Genomic DNA, 11238 nt, shown 5'->3' on the forward strand with positions numbered 1-11238 from the left:
GAAGTGTTTGCATCTGGAGGTATGTGAGTAAGCCCCCCCCCCAAGCCCATTTCACAGACTCAACCCTGATGTCTCTTAGCAAAGGAGAAATGTGGAGCTCATCATGAAAGCTGTTCAGCCGGCACTTCCTCCTCTGTGCTAGCAATGCGGCTATAAAACAAAACAGGAGACAGTGGTGTGGTGACACACACCTCTAATCTCAGCATTCAGGGGGCCAAGGCAGGCAGGGCGGCATCGTAAGACAGCTCAAATAAACAAGCAAGCCAGCCACCAGAATCAGTCTCTCCTACAGAGTTCATGGCTCTGGGAATTTGAAATTCTAAGCACTATGGCCTTGGTCTAGTGTCTCTTTGTTGTTGTTTTGAGACAGGGTCTCATGTAGCCCAGGATGGCCTTGAACTTGCTATGTATTGGAGGGTAATATTGAACTTCTGATTCTCCTGCCTCCCCTCTTCACTGCCAGGATTAGAAGCTCGACCCACCACCCCTGGTTTCCTGCAGGGGTGGGTAATGAGCACAGAGCTTCCACTCCAGGCAAGCAATCTACCAACTGAGTGATCCCCCAGCCCCACAGCCTTGTTCTTAAAAGTAAAAGGTTAGCAATGACCTTAATGTCTCTGCTAGGAACTAGCTAAATAAACAATGGCACAGAAAAAATCACTCAACGGAATACTAGATGGTCCTTCAAAAGAGCAAACTGTTCTTCACGTACTGATCTGAAGTGACAGCCAAGAGGACTAGCACATGATGTGTTTCTGGGTGAGAAAGGGTGTGCACAAACACACGAGCATTCACTTACACATACATACACACATATATACATACATTTACAGGTGCACAAATACTCTAAAACATATAAGCAAGACATACTGTCCTGTAAGCTTCCAGGGAAGAGAGCTAAGGTTAGAGGAGTGAGGGACTGGAACAATATCTACATTTCAACATGCTGTACCCTTAAATTTGTATTCGGTGTATGTGCATTATTTAAATTTTTATTCTGTGCACATGCATTATTAAAAAGCTGATGAAGTCCAGGCCTGGTGGTGGACTCCTATAATCCAAGCACTTGGGAGGTAAAAGCAGGAAGGTCAGGAGTTCACGTTCGTCTGCAGCTACATAGCAGACTTGGACAAACAAAAAAACTAATACAAAGTTTTTAGTAAAACAAAATTAAATCATTCAAAAACATAATCATATGCAAAATGTGGTTGTACACACTCACAATCTCAATAGTTGGGGGCCTAGGGCAAGAGAATTTGCACTTTGAGTTCTAAGAACCTATGAGCCTGGGCATGTTGATATTTGGAGATACTCTATTTACCAGCAAAAAAAATAAAAAAAAAAAAACCAATATAAACAATACATCAATTCTACATATCAGCCATGGGTTCCCCTATTCTCCCCCCTCCCACACCCTCCCCTTACTCCCAGCCCACCCTCCATTCCCACCTCCTCCAGGACAGGTCCTCCCCGAGGACTGTGATCAACTTGGTAGACTCAGTCCAGGGAGGTCCAGTCCCTTCCTCCCAGACTAAGCCAAGTGTCCCAGCATAAGTTCCTGGTTTCAAACAGCCAATTCATGCATTGAGCACAGGACTTGGTCCCACTGCCTAGATGCCTCCCAAACTGATCAAGCCAATCAACTGTCTCACCTATTCAGAGGGCCTGATCCAGCTGGGAGCCCCTCAGCCTTTGGTTCATAGTTCATGTGTTTCTATTCATTTGGCTATTTTTTTTCAATAATTGAGTAAAACTGAAATTTATTATAAGCCACAGTCGTCCTAGGGACCTCCATGCTATATATATATATAGCCTTTATGGTTCTATGGGTTGTGGTCTGATTGTTCATTTTATATCTAGAATCCACCAATGAGTGAGTACATACCATAACTGTCTTTCTGGGTTTGGGTTACCTCACTCAGGATGATTTTTTCTAGTTCCATCCATTTGCCTGCAAATTTCATGCTTTCATTGTTTTTCTCTGCTGAGTAGTACTCCATTGTGTATATGTACCACATTTTTTTCATCCATTCTTCCGTTGATGGGCATCTAGGCTGTTTCCAGGTTCTGGCTATTACAAATAGTGCTGCTATGAACATAGATGAGCATGTATCTTTATGGTATGTATCAGCATTCTTTGGGTATATGCCCAAGAGTGGTATGGCTGGGTCTTGAGGTAGTTCGATTCCTAATTTTCTGAGAAACCGCCATACTGATTTCCACAGTGGTTGTACAAGTTTACATTACAACAGTGGAGGAGTGTTCCTTTGCTCACATCCTCTCAACATTGACTGTCATTGGTTTTTGATGTAGCATGAAGTGTAAAGACCATATAACAACATGGAAAGCTGATATTAAACTTCGTTTAAGAGAGGCTTTTTATATGGAGCACGATACACCTGGTCATGCTCCCAGAGCTGGTTCTGTCTGGTTTCCTGGTCATCCTCACTGAAGGAACAAGATCCTAGACCATTAACTGCATCCAGTCACGTTCGTACCCTCAGCACTGACCACCAGACCCTGGACAGTCTGTTTACGTGTGAGGAAAAGCTTCTGCACAAACAGGAGGGAGCCTTCCCCAGGGGGAAGCCAGGGTGCTACATATCTTCTTCCTCTTGCTCAGCTTCCTTCCTGGAGGAAGGTCCTCAGTGGGAAACCGGAGGTGAGATGTGTCCTGGCAGGAAGGAGAGTCCAGGAGTCTGCCCCGTGGCCTGGCACAGTGCCACAGGGCCAACCTCAGCTAAATCCAGTGTTCTGCTCCCTATCCTCCCTAGCTCTGCCCACCTGCTGTTGGAACTCTCTCCTTCAGGATGCTGCCCCACATTCCCCTCAGAGACCAGCCTTCTGCCCCTGACCAACTGTATGATCTCACTCAAATCACTTAGCCTCTCTGAGGCATTTTCAGAAGAGCTACTTGTTTTATTTTATGTGTCTAAGTGTTTTGCCTGCATGTATGTGCAGGTGCCCATTCGTGTGGCGCCCAAGGAGCTCAGAAGAGGGTGTTGGATCCCCTGAACTGGAGTTACAGATGGCTGTGAACCACCTATGGGTGTTGGGAACTGAACCTAGGTTCTCTACAAGAGCAGCATGTGCTCTCAACTGCTGAGCCATCTCTCCAGCCTCATCCTACCTTTGTTTCCCACCCATAAAATAGTCCTATCTTGACAGGCTGCTGGGCAAGTGAAAGAAGCATTACCTCCTTCTACATTTCTGGGCCACCTGCTTGTCAGTCTCCTCAGCCTGTGCCTCATGTTTCTGCCTTCCTCACTCTCCTGGGGCTCACAGACCTAAACTATCACTCACTGCACCCATGAGTCAGATCCATACATCCAGCTGTCTCTGAGCTTTCTCCATGTTCATCTCTCATGACTGTCTCAAACTTGATTCATCGACAACTTACCTTGGTTAAGTTCAGGGTCCCAGTACCACTTATGGCCGATACTCCAACTCCAGTTCAGCATGTTCTCCAAATTCTCCTAGATCCTGTCTATTTGACAATTAGCACTAACCATCATAAGTCTCCACAGGTGTGATCTACTGGCTGAGTAGTTCAATTAACTCATGATTTTTCTACCAAAATATCCTAGGTTTGCATCAACTGAACTGAAAATTACAGGGTTATTGTAAGGATCAAATGAAATGTTTATAACACTGGAAAAATATTGCCATAGACCATGTTCAGTAAGTGTTTCTAATCACAAAATTAATTCTTAATTCATATAGAAGAATGCAGTCAGTCAGTCTTGTTGAGAATTGATATCATACATCTACCCACTAGATAAACAGTTGAGCAGCAAGCAGCATGCCTTCATCATTTTCTGCTTCCTGGTTGTGGCTGTGATGTGGACAGCTGTGTTACACTTCTGCTACCTAACTAACCCATCGCCTTGGTTTGTACCTTTGATCTGTGAGCCACAATAAACCTTTCTCCATGAAAAAAAAATCAAAACAAGCACAACAACAACCTTAACTTAGCCTTTTCCTCTCCAAACTTGGTTCTCATCCGCTGCCTTCTGTCACGTCGGTATCTCTAGAACCTTGAGATCTGGCACCCACTGACCCGTCCAACACTTCACTCCAACCCGGCATTCACATAGTCCTGTGACGTGGACGGGAACGAGAGAGAGGAAGCTGGACTGAAGCACGCGGCAAAGGATAGCAGAGAGAAGGCAGCCCGGGTTCCCCCAAGGGTGTCAGTGCTCTTACCTCAAGGGGGAGAAGAGAGGGTTTATTCTGGAGCCAAATATGAGCGACCACGACCATGGAAACATAGATTGAGGTCACCTCAAATTCCATGTTCCAACATGCAAGTAGTTTCATGAAATTTTTATGGTAACAGAGCAAAGGAAGCCACTAATCAAGAAAAACCAGAGAGCTAAGTCACACCACGCTGCTGTGACGCAGCTATAGGGCCCGGATGCTATCTGTGCTTATTTTTACCTTCCGGTTGGTCGGTGGAGAATGGGGTTTTGTGAAGTTAATACCTGTGTTGTCAGGATGTTGTCTCTGGCTTTACCTGCAAGTCACAGGTTGTTATGTCCAACACAGAGATGGGCAAGGAATGGCTTTTTAGGGGGCTAAAGCTAACTCCAGACAAACAGTCAGCAGGTTCTGGACCTGCAACATTCCAACCTCTATATATCACTGAGATTTAATCAGTTGTTTGGCCTTTGCAGACACGGCTTCTTTCCAGGAATTCTTTTCACAAAGGCTTCACGTTCTGCTCTGGCACCAGTCTTGCATTTCACTGCGGCACCACTCTCAGACCGTTAAGATTCCAGAACCTTTTCCAGTAACTTCTCACTTTTTTTGTTTTTGTTTTGAGACAGGGTCTCACTACAAAGCCCTGGTTGGCCTGGAACTAGCTATGCAGACTAGGCTGGCCTCGGACTCACAGAGAGTCCTCTGCCCCTGAGTGCTGCAATTAAATGTGTAGGCCATTGCGTCCAGATGTTTTGTTTTGCTTTTGCTTATGTTACAGTAGGTTCCTACACTTGCGGATACAATTGCCCCGAGTAACATAAACGTATCACGGTAGTTGGACAGATGAGTCTATGCTGTGTTAAGTGACAGCCTCCCCACTTAGGTGGGATGTCTGTGCTCAGCATCGGATGAGGTTCTGCTTGCTGCAGCCCCCCAGGAAGCAGCCATCCTCTTTAATGTCACTGGTTCCTGTTCTATACGGAAAGAACCTTGAAGTCTGGCACCAGCTACTCAGTGCTCCAGCTGAGAAGTGAGATGCCACCCCTATTCATAACTCAGTTATTAGGACAAATCACCTGGCTCTGCCCAACTTGAGGGTGTCAGGAAGTACATTCCTATCCTGGTCCAGAGGGCAGGGAGCCAAAACTATGGGTGAGTATTAATTGCTAGCATATGCTTCCTGCAATCTATTCTGTACCAGGCTCTGAGCTAGGGACCAGGGATAAGTAAATCATGGTCCTCTTGTTTTCTTAAGTTTATTTATTTACTTACATGTCATATGATATATATATATATATATATATATATATATATATATATAAAATAAACTTTGTATTTGACTAAAATAATTGTACTTCTTTATGTGATACTTTCACGTATATATACACTGTATACTGATCAGATTAGGGTAAAAAACATTAATTACCTTAAATATTATTTCTCTGTGGTGAGAACATCTGAAATCCTCTCCTAGCAAATTTGGAATATACACTATGTTAACTGTAATCACTCTACCATGTAAAAACAAAGGACCAGAACCTACTCTCCCTGCACCTGGAGACTGACCTCACCCTCCCCTCCGCCATCTTCCCTTGCCTCTGGTAACCATTTATTTCAGTCTCAACCTCTGTGAGATCGACTTTTTAAGATTCCACATCGTGTGGTTTGAATGAGACGTCTCCTGTATTCTCGGGCATTTGAAAACTTTGTTTGCAGTTTGTGGCTGTTTGGTGAGGCCCTGCTGGAGGAAGTTTGTCACTGAGGCGGGTTTTGAGAGCTTTAAGACCTGTGCCACTTCGGTCGGCTCCCTCTGCTTCCTGTTTTCAGTTCCAGATCTGAGCTCTCAGCTGTTCTGTCGCCATGTCTGGTGCTCACTGCAACAGCCCCGCCATAACGGTGATGGACTCCTACTCCTCTGGAACCATAAGCCCAAAATAAACCCTTACTTCTACAAGTTGCCTTGGTCATGGTGTTTCATTACCGCAATAGAGACCTAGATAAGACACAAATATTTGATTTTCTGAGTCTGATTTGTTTCACTCATGGATGTCCTCCAGGTTAATTCAAATAACAGGGTCCTTTCCTTTTATAAGACTGAATAGTATTTCATCTACTTCATCCGTTCATCAGCTCATGGTCACTTTGGTTGTCCTCATTTCCATGTCCTGGCTCTTGTGAATAGTGCTGATGTGAGCATGGGAGTGAGCAGGTCTATGGCATACTAATTTTATTTATTTTGCATACATACATGTGGTGATTTGAATCAGAAAAGTCACCCGTAGGCTCCAGTATTTAAGCACACTCAGTGCCCAGTTGGTGAACATATTTGGGGAGGTTTAGAAGGTGGGCCATGAGGCCAGAAGCCTGTCTCTGGGGACAGGCTTTGAGATCAAAGCCTTAAGCCATTTCCAGTGTGAGCTCTGTTTCCTGTCTGTGGTTGAGATGGGAGCTCTCAGCTTCCTGTCCCGCTGTCATGGATGCTGCTTGCTGCCATGCTTCCTACCATAATGGACTCTCACCCCTCTGGGACCATAAGCCCAAATGAACTCCTCTGTTGGTTGCGTTTGGTCGTGGTACTTTATCACAGCAATAGAAAAGTAACCAATACAATAACTAATAGTGAGATTGCTAAGTCAAGTGGAAGGTCGGCCTGGGCTACGAGACCATTGTCAAAAATCGAGCGAAGGGAGGCAGGAATGGCTTCAGGCACATACTTATAATCTCCATAATTAGGAGGTAGAGACAGGTGAATCAGTAGTTCAAAACCAGCTGGAGCATGTATCAAATGTTTTTTTTTAAAAAGTCAGTTTTAAGGCTATCCCCATGTGACTGATTAGCACCTACAGAATGTGGTTAGTCAGATGAGGCTCCTTAAAAGTACAAAGCATGCACCAAATTTTTGATGACAGTATAACTATAAAATATTAATGTTACATACTTCATAGAGATTTCTTTAATGAACTGAGGCAAATGTATTAAAACTAACCCCCCTTTAAAAAAAAAACCTTTTAAAGCTGGGCTGTGGTGGCACATGCCTTTAGTCCCAGCACTCGGGGAGGCAGAGGCAGGAGGATCTCTGTGAGATTGAGGCCAGCCACAGAGTGAGTTACAGGACAGGCTCCAAAGCTACACAGAGAAACCCTGTCTCAAAAAACCAAAAGAAAAAAAAATCCAACTACAGCACAGCTCTTACTGCATTTCTAGTGAATAGCACTGAAGCCTAGAGAGGAAATAGAAGAAATAACCTCCATAGCGCCAAGTGTGGTGGCACCAGGGTCTCCATCAAGGCTCTGTCTACTTTTCACACGTTATAAGGACCAGTCTCCAAGATGGTTACTAATGGGATGTAATGGAATGTCCCTCCCACCCCCAAATAAGGCCCATTTGGGAGAGTACGGAAAGGACCGTGGGACTCCACAGCTAGGTCACAAAAGACACGGGCGCTCCCAGTTTGCCACCTTCTACCATCACTTCTGCCAGGGTCCACATGGTAAGGAACGGAGGCCTCTGTCAGCAACGAGAAGCAACTGAGCAAGCACCATGGGCCACCCATCTTTAAACTGCAACCCATCTTTAAACTGACCTCCAGCACCGGTTAAGCCTCCCTGTGACAACCGACACCTTTGATGCAAGCTCTGGTAAGGCTCCAACCCACCTAGGTCCATTTCTTCCAAACTCCTGATCCACAAAGCACGAGGTGCTGTGGTCCTGGTTGTCTTGAATCACAGTTTCTGTTTCATTACTTAGCAATGAGCTGACATGCTTACAGACCCAGGGATCCCGTGTAGGAAAATCTTTTCTTTATGGTATTTGTGTACAAGGAGGAATTAACCCTTGTTTTCCATAGCCTCTATCCCATCTCTGTTGACCCCAAGCAAAAACAGGCAAATTATCAAGCCTGAGGGATTCAACTCAAAAAGGCAAAAATCTCATTTTGTTTTTTGAAGAGCCTTACCCCATTATTGAAGACAGACTCAGGTCTTTTGAGAATGAAATAACTTTACCGAATCACTTTCACCTGGGTCACAGAGATTTGATTCCCACAGAACTCAAAAGACCTACAGATCAAACTCACTGTTAGACACAGCACTAGGTAGCAAGTAACTATGAAATGACAGTTTATAACACTGGAGTGTCTCCAAGCCGAGAAACGTGTCAATAGTCACAGGGATGCTTTATGTAGCATGTGACTTTTCATATCGATCCCTGAGGTAGGTGGAGAGATACAGGAAGCAACAGCTCAGGATCTGTCCTCGGTCATGGTCAGTAAATCACAGAGTAGTTCTAGAATCGGGTTCTGTGGGACTCAAGTCAGACTAGGAGCCTTCTGTCGCAGGACCATCATCCCCCGGCTAAGGTGAATTAAGGACCCTTCATCTGGGGCTGTCCTCAGAGATTAACGTGCACTTGAAAGTTTCCTGGAAGGCCACAAGGAAAGATGGCATTACTTCATCCACAGTGACGAGTCTCTGGAGTGCCTCACTCAGTGAAGTGACTCCTGTCCCAACCAGTCCACAGGGCACAATGTGCTCAAACCAAGTGAGGTCTGTAGAACAGTTCAGAGCCAGGCCGTGGGATGTGATGTGCCTTCCACAGCGGACTCCTGCAAAGCAAGCCAGATGTCTTAGAATTGCTATACTTCCCTCCCTTGGGGCCTCGGGATCCCGCTGGTGCAGAAAGGTAAGTGAGCCTGGACTGGGAGCCTGGACTGAACACAGACTGGGTCAGGGGGCTAAGTCTACGGGGCTGGGGACTGCGGTTACGCATCAGCAGGTTCTTATTATTTTCGAGATTCCTTTAATACAGGGATTACGTTGCTTTGCAAGTTTGACATTTGGCATCCTGTCCTCCCGTTGTGAGTCACAGGAAGTAACCTGGCAATTCATCAAAGCCTGGTGTTTCTCCATCCATGAGTGCGGAACTAGAGGACTCTTCTGTCTCGGCATATTAAAATATCCGTAAGGCAGGTCAGGGACATTTCGAGCCCAGAGTTCCCCGGGGTTGGCCCTGCCCCAGCTCCGCCCCGGTTCCGCCCTGGCGCGCTCACCGATCGCGCAAATCTTGCGCTCGCCCAGCCAGACACCGGTGTAGGGGGGCGGCCGCGCGCGAGCTCCCCGAAGGCCCCGGAGCTCGCACAGGCGCACGGCGCACGCCTCCAGCGCCGCCACGTGGGTGCGCAGGCGCAGGCCTAGGCGCCGCAGGTCAAGCACCGGGTGGCAGAGCAGCTGGCCGGGGCCGTGGAAAGTGGCTAAGCCGCCGCGGCCAGTGGCGCGCACCTCGGCGCCCAAGGCCCTCAGCCGTGTAGTCTCCTCGGGCGTCAGGCCGCCGCGTAGCCCGCCCGTGTACACGGGCCCCGCTGGCTCGCAGAGCAAGAGGGCGCCCGCCTCGGTCCCCGACGGGGTCCCCGGGCTAGGGTCAGCCTGCAGCCGCCGCAGCCAATGCTCCTGCAGTGCCAGCAGCTCGGAGTAGCGAGCCCGCCGGAGCCACACTAGCCGGACCGCCGGCAGCTGCATTGCGAGGGCAGCGGCGTGCGTGGGCCCCGCCTCCTGTCGTGTCTCGGGGCGGGGACTCAGGGCCACGCCCGTGAGCTGCAGCTCCAGAGTGGATTCCAGATCCCGCCTACCTACGTAACCAGAGACCCAGTCTGATCGGCCTCATCCTCCCATTCCTTCCAATAGTCCTTCTTCAGTCTGCGCTGTGTTCTGCAGACCCAGTCCTAGGAGCGTGACTCTGCAGTGCAGTGTGCGAGAAACGAAGACCCAGGCCTAGGAGCTTAGGTGTTCACAACTGACAAGCCAGTGTTAAAGTTTTATAGTGTTGGGGAAAAACCAAAAAACCCAGAACCCAATAATATTCGGAGTTCCTCAAAAACTGAAAGATATTGTGGCTTGGTGTGGGATGTAGGAGATCTGTACGAGCTGGGCGGTGGTGGCGCACGCTGTTAATCTCAGCACTCGGGAGGCAGAGGTAGGCAAGTCTCTGAATTCGAGGGTTCGAGGCCAGTTTGGTCTACAAAGTGAGTTCCAGAACAGGCAGAACTTAAAAAAAAAAAAAATCTGTAAGATGTGATAGTGATAGAAGCAGGCAGAGGCTGTAGTTGAGCAGAGAAGCAGTTGTGTTAGAGTCCTTCCTTAGCTATTCCCCGGGAATGCTCTGACTCTGGCCTGACCCTCTAGAATTATTCCAGATTAAAGCAAAGGGCAGTGTCCTGCATTGGTGAATCTCAGAAACAGGCTACCCCTGGGAAGGCATTGTTACCTGTGTTGGAGGTTGCTTCTATTATGGAGGGCTGAGCTCTGAGGGGAACTCAGGTGTGATTCATGAGCAACCCATTCCCAGAAGCTGAGGGAAGGACAGGGACTGAAGGCCAGAACATCTTTGTGAAAGAAGTCAGTTGGCCCAGAAATGCTTCCCACCTGGAGCTTCATACAACAGAGCATGTGCCAGAAAAGCCCCCAGAACTACAATTTGGAGAGGCAGGTGTCCTGTAAAAGTCCCATCAAGAGTCCGGAGCCTCACTCCCCAAGGCTGTTTGCTCAGCTCACTCGCCCACTCCCATTCCTTGGGAGTGTTTTTCTTCCCTAAATAACCAGTGTCTGTTTCTAACCACATCACATGTCTCTGGTGCAATCCTCTACCTGGGACATTGAAAACCCAATCTGCCCTGGCCACTAAGCATATTTTTTTCCCTCTTTTCTTTTTTTCTCTTTCAGATATTGGCCTTAAGCGAAGCCGGGTTCTCTGGCACTCTGGGCTTTCTCACTCTTTCTTGGAAGCCGCCCACCTCTGCCATGCAGGCGCCCACCTCCACTGCCAAAGGCTTGGCTTTCTCCCTTTTATCCTCCCCTCCCCAACCCCCACCTCCCCCACGGCAGCTTAGGAGATTTTCAGTCTGCTTGTTTTACTCCCAAATTCTAATACAATTCTACTCAATTTGTTTCCATTTGTTTTTAAATTATCTTATTAAGGAGACTAAGAATCCAAAAGAAGGAACCCCAGTTCCCCTGGTAACACCAAGAAAGGGCCCAGAGCACA

General features: G+C 47.3%; 1 protein-coding gene across 1 annotated transcript; it reads right to left on the reverse strand.

Annotated features, from left to right (window-relative positions):
- Positions 1 to 8135: 8135 nt before the first annotated feature.
- On the reverse strand, positions 8136 to 9766 carry Lipt2 (lipoyl(octanoyl) transferase 2). Its single transcript, XM_028877518.2, has 2 exons — positions 9251 to 9766; positions 8136 to 8806 (listed from the first exon to the last, which is right to left on the reverse strand). Exons 1-2 carry the CDS (start codon positions 9714 to 9716, stop codon positions 8577 to 8579), a joined length of 696 nt encoding a protein of 231 aa, XP_028733351.1. The 5' UTR covers positions 9717 to 9766; the 3' UTR covers positions 8136 to 8576.
- Between the last annotated feature and the right edge of the window lie 1472 nt (positions 9767 to 11238).

Source organism: Peromyscus leucopus, chromosome 1, assembly GCF_004664715.2.
Source record: "Peromyscus leucopus breed LL Stock chromosome 1, UCI_PerLeu_2.1, whole genome shotgun sequence".
Classification (NCBI taxonomy): domain Eukaryota; kingdom Metazoa; phylum Chordata; class Mammalia; order Rodentia; family Cricetidae; genus Peromyscus; species Peromyscus leucopus.